Here is a 10,928-nt window from a genome sequence, read left to right as displayed (position 1 = left end):
GGGAGAACAATCGCTTTGCGCTGTACGCTCAGACCAAGGCCGGCTCTGTATAAACCTCCCGTCCAGGCCCCGGACTCCAAGCTACTCAGGGCCGAGCCTTGGACAGGTGTGGGCATCAGCCTCCGAAGCCCCTGTGCCTGGGCCACTCACCAAACTGGAGGTGAAGCGTCCCTTGATCTCCTGTACCAGGGGTGTGATGCCGTTGGACACTAGCTCTGGCAGGATCTCCTCTGGGCAGAGAGGGGGGCTCCGTGAGGCTCTCTGCCCCTCCCCTCCGGGTCCCCCCACAGCTCTCAGGCTCAGGCGGGAACCCTGGGGCTCAGAAGCCACTTGGGATGGTGGCCGTGGGGTGACAGCACGACTGAGGAAGCTAGCGCTGCCTCCGGCTTTGTGGAGGGAGCAGCAGAGTGTGGGAGTGGAGCCCGTGTCCCTCTCAGCCGGGTCGGCGCCTGGCGCACTGGGCACTCGGGGATGTGGAGGGCAGGCTTGGGCGCCCCGCGTCCGCTCCCCGGGAGGCAGGGGAGGGGCTCACTGTAGGCAACGAGGTGGGACAGCAGCGTGCACAGGCACTCCACCACCTTGGGGTCGTCCTTGTGGAGCTCATACGTGTCCTGCAGGAGTGCAAGTCCACCGCTGCCCTCCTGGGGCATCACCACCTGGAAGGCCGCCAGCTCTGCGGGGAATGGGCGACGATGGCACCCTAAGTGCTAGGGACAGACTTCCTGAGGCTTTCCCACCCCAGCTGTGAGACATTTTTAACGAGGATCCTGCTGCCTTATCTCCAGTGGGGACCAGGTTGGAAAGGGCTCCATGGGGCCCTCCAGAGTCCCCAGCCATGCCCAGAGTGTGCGCCTTCAGGGGGTGAAGCACAGCGATGTGGGGGAGCCCCTCCATCAGCAGTCGCCAGGCTTGGACTCCTACAGACTTCCCGAGCGCAGGCTGTGCTCCTGGGTGCCGGGTCCTGCCTGCACTCCTCTACCAAAGTGGACACTGGGCCCCAGGGGCATATACTAAGTGTCCCAGCAAGCAAGTGGCAGCCACGACTAACCAAACTCTGAGCCAGGCCCTTTGCCCTCAGGCCCCCGGCCCCTCTTCTTGTCCCCTGTGCGTGGACTGTTGACCTCGGGCAGCTGCAGGCAGGACTTGGGGTCAGGCCTGCACCCAGAACTGTGGGTTTGTCTCAGAGGGAAAAGCCCCATCCACCGTGTGCCTCCCACACTGAAGACCACCTACCCCCAGACCCAGCCAATGTGAGGAGGGACCCAAGCCTGGCTGGTCAGCTTCCCCCTTCTCGGCCTCCCCCAGCCTGCAGCCTGGAACCACCCCCGACAGGTGCTTGGCTGGAGCTTTGGGGCACAGGTATGTGGGGGCAGGGGCAGGCAGAGTCAGAACCTCAGCCCGGATGTACCCAGGATCCTGGTCAGCTTGGGAACCCAGGCCAACTCAGGACACAGCCCAGCATTGGCCAGAGCAAGACAACCAGGGAGCAGAGGAGACGGCCAGGCGCTGGGGGCAGGCCTCGTTCTGGCGTCACAGGCATCACCCTGGAGTGGAAGCCTGTCTGCCACGCCCCAGGCCCCATGTTTCCCCCTGTGAAGGGTTATTATTATATATTATTATTATTAAGGGGAGATTGTAAAGGGCCTGGGCGTGGGCTTAGTAAGAGACAGCTGTGGTCTGTGTGGTATGGGACTTTGAGGGGCTGTTTTAATAGGTTATTTCCGGGCGTTGGGCAACAAGGTACAGTGCCTGTGTTTACGGACTGGGAGAGATGTGCACAGCGGAGCGCTGAGCGGGAAAGGGCCGTCTGGGTGGCTGCGATGATCCCACCCTTCGTTTCCGGCTCGCGGTCTGTGTGCATCCCCCGTGCCCCGGCCCTGGCGGCCCGGCCCAGCCCTCACCTGACACCTTGGCCAGGCTGGCCAGCCCGCGGTAGGCATTGTTCACCAGCAGGACCCTGTCCTGGCATAGCTGGATGCTCCGCAGGAACAGCCCAGTCACCTGCTCCAGCTGGCTCTCCTTGATGCAGCCTGCAGAGGGAGGTGCTGGCACCCTGTCGCCGTGTCCCTGCCAAAGACCTCAGCCCGCCCCACCCAGCTCCCCCCAGGCCTCACCTAGCATCGACAGCAGCCAGAGGACTGCACAGCCAGCTTCTGCCATCTCTCTGTCCGTGGAGTAGGTGGCCATCACGTGGGCCACAACCGTTGGGGCCTTCTCTAAGGGGGTCTTGTCCACGAGGACAGCTGGAGCCGGGGGCGGGGGGGCCAGACCTTGTGTGTGCACAGTGCTTGCTGTACACGCCCCCCCACCCGACCCTGCCTCCCACCGAGGACAGCAGCAGAAGGCTTCCAGGGAGCAGCCAGCAGTCCTTAGGTGGGTACTCAGGACTCCCGCCCGCCAACGAGTCTGAGGACAGGGCTTATCTACCCTGGAGGGGCTCAGGACTTCTGCACCCGGGGTCAGCAAGGCTCTTTTGGGTTTTCCCGGGCTCTCCGTGGTTTGGGAGCCCTCTCTCCCATGGGCAGGGGTGCCAGCTGGGGCCCAGTGGAGGTCAGGCAGCATGAGCCAGGAGCCCCTTTTCTGAATTAGTGCCAAGGCTAACTGAAACCAGGGGCTCGCAGGGCCTCCCAGAGCTCACGGGAGCCAAGGGTTTCCGTGGGCAGCGCGGCCACATCCCCAGGGCGGGAGGCGCAGGGGGAGTCTGCACAGCTCTGCCCACGGCCCGGGACAGACTCCCTGCCTGCCTGTATCCCCTTCCTCTCCTTTCTGTTCCTTCTGCCTCAGTGTAAGGCTCTCAGGGACAGGACGGGGAGGGCCCCAACCTCTCAGGGGTGACTGGGGGTGGGGCGCGGGGGCGCAGGGAGGCCCCTCACCGTCCACCAGGAGGGCCCAGAGCAGGCCCAGGCCAGTGATGCAGACGTCCCTGCTCTCCAGGAAGCTGTCCAAGTGCTCCAGGATGTGCTCAAACAGCGCGGCCTTCTGCAGCTGCCCCTCCGACGATTCTGTGAGCGACCAGGATGAGGAGCACCTCCTCCATGAAGCCCTCCCTGAGCCTGCCTCCCTCCTCTGGTGTCCTGCAGCACTGCAGTCCGTTCGACCAGCCAGGGGCTCGGCGCCTGCACCTGGGCTCTTGGAACCGCCACTCCTGCTGGGGCAGCAGGAACTGAATAACTGGGGCCTGCGTGACTGGAATGTGTGATGGCGTGCCCTGAGAGCACAGGGCCACGTCCTCCCTCCCCGTGGCCCTAGGATGCCCGGTGCTGCGTGAATGGAGATGATTGATAATTTGCCCCGACCTCAAAAAAAAAAAAAAAAATTTTTTTTTTTCCCCATAAGGGCGGAGAGGTTTGGCCGTGCGGCTGTGGTGCCTGTGCACACTGGTGGTGGGGCGGGGGGTGGGGGGTGGTGCATGCCTGTACAGACAGAAGCTACGCATCCAGACAGAAGGGACTCTGCCCACAGCTGGAACTGCCTGGCTGAAGACAGTTCAACAGGGCCATCTCTGAAGTAGGCCAGCACGACCCTCCAAGTCACCTGTACCCAGGATTGACCCTCCTGACTCCCGCCCTGAATCCCCCCGGGGCCAGTCCGGTGTGTGGCAACCCACCCTGACTCGAGATGATGGTGAGCAGGCTGTAGCCCATGACGATGAGCTCCTCCGAGTCAGGGTGGCACCGCATGATGCCCAGCAGGCTGGCGATCATGGCGTTGCTGCACGGCGCCCGAGCCTCTGCGTCCTGCACCAGCGCTGCACGGCCATGGGGACGTGCGGTTGGTCAGCCCCGGCACGGCCCACAAGGAAGCAGGGTCGGCCCCAGCATGGCGCATGGGGAGTCGGGGTCAGTCGGCCCCGGCACAGCCCACAAGGAAGCAGGGTCGGCCCCAGCATGGCGCATGGGGAGTCGGGGTCAGTCGGCCCCGGCACAGCCCACAAGGAAGCAGGGTCGGCCCCAGCATGGCGCATGGGGAGTCGGGGTCAGTCGGCCCCGGCACGGCCCACAAGGAAGCAGGGTCGGCCCCAGCATGGCGCATGGGGAGTCGGGGTCAGTCGGCCCCAGCACAGCCCACAAGGAAGCAGGGTCGGCCCCAGTGCGGCCGGCCATGGGGAAGCAGCGCAGTCGGCCCCAGCATGGCTGAATGCATTTGGCAACCTCCCTCTGGGCAGGCTGTGCGCCCACTGGGTGGGGAGGGAGCTGAGGTCCACCCTGACCCTCCGTGCACCTGGTACAGAGCAGACTCCAACAATACTGGCAGCCTGACTGAGTCCCGCCTGCACAGGCAGCAGGCCCTAACACAAGATTTCAGCACGTTTAGCTTAATGCGGAAACCCTGGTGGTGCAGTGGTTAAGTGCTACGGCTGCTAACCAAAGGGTTGGCAGTTCGAATCCACCAGGCGCTCCTTGGAAACCCTATGGGGCAGTTCTAGTCTGTCCTGTAGGGTCGCTATGAGTTGGAATCCACTCAACGGCACTGGGTTTGGTTTGGTTAGCTTAATGCAGTGCCTGGGAATTAAAGCTTAACTGCTAAAATCAGAAAGGTAGATACGTCCTTTTGGCTCTACATCAAAGACGGCGAGACGTTTTCTAACAATCCAAAGACTGGATGCTCTAAACTCTTGGTTCCTGCTTCTTCCAGGGCAGCAGGCTCAAGGCTGCCCCCGTGGGCCACCATCCTGCCCCCTCAGTCCCCCCCTCCTCCTAGCCACCCATCCATGAGGGTGACACTAGAGGACTCCACAGTCCCATGTGTCCAACGCCTTGGTTCAGGGGGGACACCGGCTGGAGGGCGGGGTGCTTTCCTAGGCTGCGCAGCAGGTCTCCCACTGCCAGTCTGCACCATGCCGTCTCCGTCATCCTGAGACGGGTTGGATGGGCGGGGCCAGGCACGGGCCCAGGGTCAGGGCTGGGGGTGAGTAGTTTAAGACGCTCAATCCCCACCTTGGCCAAGAACACGCAGCAGCAGGGAGCAGCCACACAGCTGCATGGCCAGGACTCGGTCGTGCTGCTTCAGGACCCCAATCACCAGCTCCACCAGCTCTATCGGCCACGGCAGACCTGGTGGGTAGGGAACACAGGCCAGACTTGGCAGGGGACGGACAGGAGTGGGCAGTGGAGCCCAGAGGCTGCTGGGAACCTACAGGGTGTCAAGCACAGGACCTGATAGACAATTGCAAGGGCCAAGAAAAGCGCTTATTGGGTGCTTGGTGAGCATCTACTGCAGGCATCTTATTTGATGCCTCCCACAATTCTCGAGGTAGGTCCCTCCTGATGGTATGCCCATTGTACAGATGAAAAAACTGAGGGTCAGAGGTGAGAGCACCTGCTGTTGAGCAGCAGTGTGAACCAGGTCTGTCTGGCTGTGCAGCCCCGGCTGTAGCCACCCTGATGGTGAAACCCTGGGCTTCCTTCCACTCAGTCCTCTGTGCCGAGAACTGAGCAGGGTGTGGAGCAGCAGATGAGAGCAGAGAGCAGGCAGCCCAGGCCAGTCCCAGCTCTACCCCGTGCCATTGCTGCTCCCCTCCCCCAACCTCAGTTTCCTCATCTGCAGAGTAGGGTTGATGGTACCTGCGTCACAGGGCTGTGGTGAGTACGAGAGTCAGAAGCACTGGACCTAAGAAGCTGAGCCCCAGCAAACCCACACCAGGCCATCTGAAGCGGGCCTGGCTCTGGAACGGGTGGGAAAGGACCCCAATCGCCTCCCTCAGCTCTCAGCTTTCCCAGGAAGGCTCCATCTCCCTTCCCATGGACTCCATCCTGGCCAGTTTGGCTCTAGAAGGGATCCAGAGGAAGGCAGGAGGGAGGGAAAGACAAATGGCCCAGGTGAGGACCCTGCTGTCCCACGAGAGGGCTGGGGTGGGGCCTTTGTAATCACTGATGCCCCAGCCAGTGGGAGAGACCCTGCCCACAGCAGTATATGTCTCGTGGATGGGTGGATGGATAGATGAATCGATGGATGGACAGATGGACAGGTGGATGGATGGTTGGAGATGGCTGGACAGGTGAGTAGATGAACAGGTAGGTGGATGAGCAGGTGGGTGGGTGATTGGATAGATGGATAGTTGGATGGATAGATGCACAGGTGAATAGATGGACAAGTAGGTGGATAGTGGGTGGGTGGAAGGACAGATGGATGAATGGATAGTTAGATGGAGGGACAGATGGATGTATGCATAGTTGGATGGAGAGACATATGGATGGAGAGATAGTTGGATGGAGGGACAGATGGATGAGTGAGTGGGAGGATGGGTAGGTGGATGAATGGGTCGGTGGATGGATGGATGGTTGAATGGATAGATGGAAGGACTGGTGAATAGATGGACAGGTAGGTGAGTGTTGGGTGGGTGAACAGACAGATAGATGGATAATTGGACGAATAGATGGTTGGATGTACAGGTAGGTGGATGAACAGGTGGGCAGCCAGATGGACGGATGAATGAAAGTTGGACGGGTGGGTGGGTGGCTGAGTGAGTAAATCAATACTCAGGCTGGTGAGAGATTGAGTGGAAAGATTTTATGAATACATAATTTTGGTGTATGTTGGGGAAAGAGGCGCTCACATGCTCTCTTGGCCAATGTGTGATGTGGTGTGTCTATGGAGGGAAATCTGCAGTATCTCTGAAAATGTAGTCACCCCACCCCCGAATATCTAGAAACTTATCCCACAGAAATACTCTCACAAGTGCACAAATACACGTGCACCAGGCTCATCATTACAGTGTTGCTTGTCATTGTGGAAAATCAGAAACAACTCAACTATCCATCCACTGGAAACCCTGGTGGCGTAGTGGTTAAGTGCTACGGCTGCTAACCAAAGGGTCGGCAGTTTGAATCCGCCAGGCGCTCCCTGGAAACTCTATGGGGCAGTTTTACTCTGTCCTACAGGGTCGCTATGAGTCGGAATCGACTCGATGGCACTGGGTTTGGTTTTTGGTTTATCCATCCATAGGGAAATTGTGGAATAGGCGCATCCATTAAAATCATGTCAAGGGGGACCCCTGGAAATGAAACAGGTACCCACCACCCAACGTCCCACCCTGTTCTGCTGGGTACAGGAGGTGGCACAGGGAGAATTACAGGTGCCTACCTTTCAAGCTGGTCGTGAAGACATGGGGTCTTATGGGAATGGAAGCAGGCCTCAGAGGCATATGAAAGCCCTAGCTAAGAGACATCCCCAAAGGCCTGGCTACAGGGTCTGCCTGGGGGAGGAGGTGGAGAAGGGGCATGGTGGTTTCTACCTAGCTCATCCTCAGACATTATCAGGAGCCTCTTGATGGCCTTGAGCTGGACTTCGGGCCGGCTGGAGAAGTTCTGCATGACCTCTGCAGGAAACATAGGGGGTCTTCCAAGGGCCAGGGGCACCTGCGGCACCGTCTACAGCTACCCACCACTGGTCTGGATGCATGGCATACATCCCCCCATCAAACCCCTGGTCAGGCTGTGGGTACTTTATCATACTGTTACAGATTGAATGGTGTTCCCCAAAAGGATGTGTTGTAAATCCTAATCCCTATATCTGTGGTTATAATCCCATTTGGGAATGGGTTTTCTTTGTTACATTAACGAGGCCCTATGAGTACAGTGTGTATTTCAAGCCAATCACCTTTGAGATATAAAAAGAGCAGACTGGAAGAGAGGAGCAAGTAGAGATAGGAGAAGATATACACCGTGCTACATGAAGATCACCAAAGAGCCAAGGAATAAGAACCTTGCCCCAGAGCTGACAAATAAAGCCTTCCCGTGGAGCAGGTACCCTAAATTCAGACTTCTACCCTCCTAAAAAAACCCTCCTAACTCTGGGAAAATAAATTTGTTTGCTAAAGTCACTGAATAAGAGCTTCAGAACAGAGGTGCCTGGCATATTTAGGGTGCCTGGCCTAGGATCAAGCCGGACTCCATTTTGTTACAAGCTCAGTGCTTTTGCATTCCTGAGAATATAACTTTGACCTTCTTCCCTTTCATACGCAATATGGACTTGGGCCTCTAGCTGGGTGGGACCAACAGACAATACGGCCACATCTAGGCAAGCCAGGGGAAGCCTGGGCAAGCCCAGGAAAGTCCAACCGATCAGAATCCTACTGGGAGATTACTGATTCCACCCTATAACTGTCCCCACAAAGCCGCTACCCCTTGGATCCATTGGCTTCACTCTGTGTGGGCTAACATCTCCCCATTCAAATGTTTCTTACATGCTTTCAATAAATCTCTGTTTTACTTTAGCAGAGTCTGAGAGTTTCACTCTACAACATTTTGGCATAGCGGGCGGGCTTTCGAGGGCACCCTATCTTCAGCGAACCCCGAGACTGTCGAGAACTGGAGCTTTGGTGCCAGCTCAAGCCTCGTCCTCGATTCGTCACCACGAAATCTCAGGTTGGCAGAGGTAAGCCCTCCTGAATCTCGGGCTTCCACTTCACTGGAGAGATGGCTCTTCAGGATTTTTATTGTCAGCTTTGTTTTTGGCTTTAATGTCCCGTTCGTGTTCTGAACATTTTGACAAGTTCAGTCCGCCACCTAGTGGATAATCCTGGTAAGACTTTAGAACTCAATTTTTGTTTTCTCCAGGAACACAGGAAACCCTGGTGGCACAGTGGTTAAGTGCTATGGCTGCTAACCAAAGGGTTGGCAGTTCAAATCCACCAGGTGCTCCTTGGAAACTGTGGGGCAGTTCTACTCCGTCCTATAGGGTCGCTATGAGTCGGAATCAATTCGACGGCACCGGGTTTGGTCTTTTGGTTCTAGGAACACATAAGGCTTAAGTGTACCTCTAAGTTACTTGGTAAGAGGGGGAATGCCACCTCCGAAAATAGCCTGGTTCAGTTTTTGTATCTTGATAGCTGGCATGAACTTATTAAGGGTGATTTAGGAAATCAATGGCCATTAAAGGGCTCATTTGACCAAGGTAAATTGACTTTTCTGTGCAGTAAACTAGAGGCTCCCAAATAAAAAAAGTACAATGAAAAGCCTGTTTTAATTAGTACCTAGAAGCTTCCAAACAGGCTAGCCAAATTAAAGAAATACAATGTCAGCGGCCTGCCCCTATTTCTCCCACCCCCATTCCTTCTTGCCCTCACCTTTTCTGAACTCCCTTCCTACCCTACAGAACCTACCAAAAAACTAGAGAAACTGGTTTCTGTGATAGTCCCTGAGATGCCTTTTAAGATACGGTATCCAGAAGAACCAGATAAACCTACCCAGGTTGCCTTTTCCCCTTGATCTAAAGCAGAACTTCACGCAATTGTGAAGGACTTTCCTGATCCTCATGAATATTCCCCAAAATATACCCGGGAATTTAGGATTTGAATAGAAACTTATGAAAGTGGCCCATCAGATCTGTATCCATTAATAAATATGTCACTGTACCAGGGGAAGCTCAAAGGTGGATGGAGGAGGCCAATTAGAAAAATCCAGAAAGATCTTTTAACTATAGAACCCAAGGTTCCTGCTATAGAATTATAAGACCAAACTAAAGCCACTGTTAAATTACTCATAGATTGAATTATGTCCCCCAAAAATGTGTGTATCAATTTGGCTGGATCATGGTCCCCAGTATTGTGTCGTTGTCCTCCATTTTATGATTGGAATTTTATGTTAAGGAGGATTACGGTGGGACTGTAACACCCTTACTAAGGTCACATCCCTGATCCAATGTGAAGAGAGCTTCCCTGGGGTGTGGCCTGCACCACCTTTTATCATACAAGAGATTAAATGAAAGGGAAGCAAGCAGAGAGTTGGGGACCTCATACCACCAAGCAGTGCCGGGAGCAGAGTGCGTCCTTCGGACCTGAGGTTCCTGCGCTGAGATGCTCCTAGGCCAAGGGAAGACTGATGCATCGCAAGGACCTTCCTCCAAAGCCAGCAGAGAGAGAAAGCTTTCCCCTGAAGGTGATGCCCTGAATTCAGGTTTCTAGCCTACTGGACTGTGAGAGAATAAACTTCTCTTTGTTAAAGCCATCCACTTGTGGTATTTCTGTTACAGCAGCACTAGATGACTAAGACAGACTGTATTCCAAATTTTTTTCCTAATAAAACAGATTGGGCCAAAGACCAAGGCTGTAATCAAGAAAAGGATAATTATATGGACTGCTTGGGCAAACCTTTTTATTATTATTGTACTTTAGATGGAGGTTTACAGAACAAACTGTTATTGTTGTTGTTAGGTACCGCTGAGTCGGTTCCGACTCATAGCGACCCTATGTACCACAAAACGAGACACTGCCCGGTCCTGCCCCATTCTTAACAATCGTTATGCTTGAGCCCATTGTTGCAGCCACTGTGTCAATCCATCTCGTTGAGGGTCTTCCTCTATTCCGCTGACCCTATACTTTACCAAGCATGATGTCCTTCTCCAGGGACTGATCCCTCCTGACAACATATTCAAAGTATGTAAGATGCAGTCTCGCCATCCTTGCTTCTAAGGAGCATTCTGGCTGTACTTCTTCCAAGGCAGATTTGTTCATTCTTTCAGCAGACCATGGTATATCCAATATCCTTCACCAACACCACAACCTGAAGGCGTCAATTCTTCTTCAGTTTTCCTTATACACTGTCCAGCTTTCACATGCATTTGATGTGGTTGAAAATACCATGGCTTGAGTCAGGCGTACCTTAGTCTTCAAGGTGACACCTTTGCTTTTCAGTACTTTAAAGAAAAGAATCCTTCACCACTGCAATTCAAGCCTTGAATACTTTCTTCAGTTCTTTCAGCTTGGGAAACACCAAGCGTGTCCCTCTTCCCTTTTGGTTTTTTGTCTCCAGCTCTTTGCACATGTTATTATAATACTTTGTCTTCTCAAGCCTCCCTTTGAAATCTTCTGTTCAGTTATTTTACTTCATCAATTCTTCTTTTGCTTTAGCTGCTTGACGCTCAAGAGCAAGTTTCAGAGTCTCCTCTGACATCCATCTTGGTCTTTTCTTTCTTTCCTGTCTTTTCAA

At 55.0% G+C, this 10,928-nt stretch overlaps 1 protein-coding gene across 1 annotated transcript in view; it reads right to left on the bottom strand.

Moving 5' to 3' along the window:
• STKLD1 (serine/threonine kinase like domain containing 1) overlaps positions 1 to 10,928 on the bottom strand; it is a 44,133-nt gene that overhangs the window by 725 nt on the left and 32,480 nt on the right. Inside the window, exons 13-20 of the mRNA XM_064290863.1 lie at positions 7,235 to 7,318; positions 4,938 to 5,054; positions 3,608 to 3,748; positions 2,874 to 3,002; positions 2,115 to 2,243; positions 1,902 to 2,030; positions 533 to 673; positions 151 to 230 (exon numbers count right to left, since the gene is read on the bottom strand). Of these exons, the coding sequence (XP_064146933.1) occupies positions 151 to 230; positions 533 to 673; positions 1,902 to 2,030; positions 2,115 to 2,243; positions 2,874 to 3,002; positions 3,608 to 3,748; positions 4,938 to 5,054; positions 7,235 to 7,318 (950 nt within the window). The remainder of the gene's footprint in view (positions 1 to 150; positions 231 to 532; positions 674 to 1,901; positions 2,031 to 2,114; positions 2,244 to 2,873; positions 3,003 to 3,607; positions 3,749 to 4,937; positions 5,055 to 7,234; positions 7,319 to 10,928) is intronic.

The sequence above is a fragment of the Loxodonta africana genome, chromosome 9, assembly GCF_030014295.1.
Source record: "Loxodonta africana isolate mLoxAfr1 chromosome 9, mLoxAfr1.hap2, whole genome shotgun sequence".
In the NCBI taxonomy this organism is placed as follows: Eukaryota; Metazoa; Chordata; class Mammalia; order Proboscidea; family Elephantidae; genus Loxodonta; species Loxodonta africana.
The sequence above is the reverse complement of the archived record's forward strand: the minus strand, read 5'-3'. Positions and strand labels throughout refer to the sequence as shown.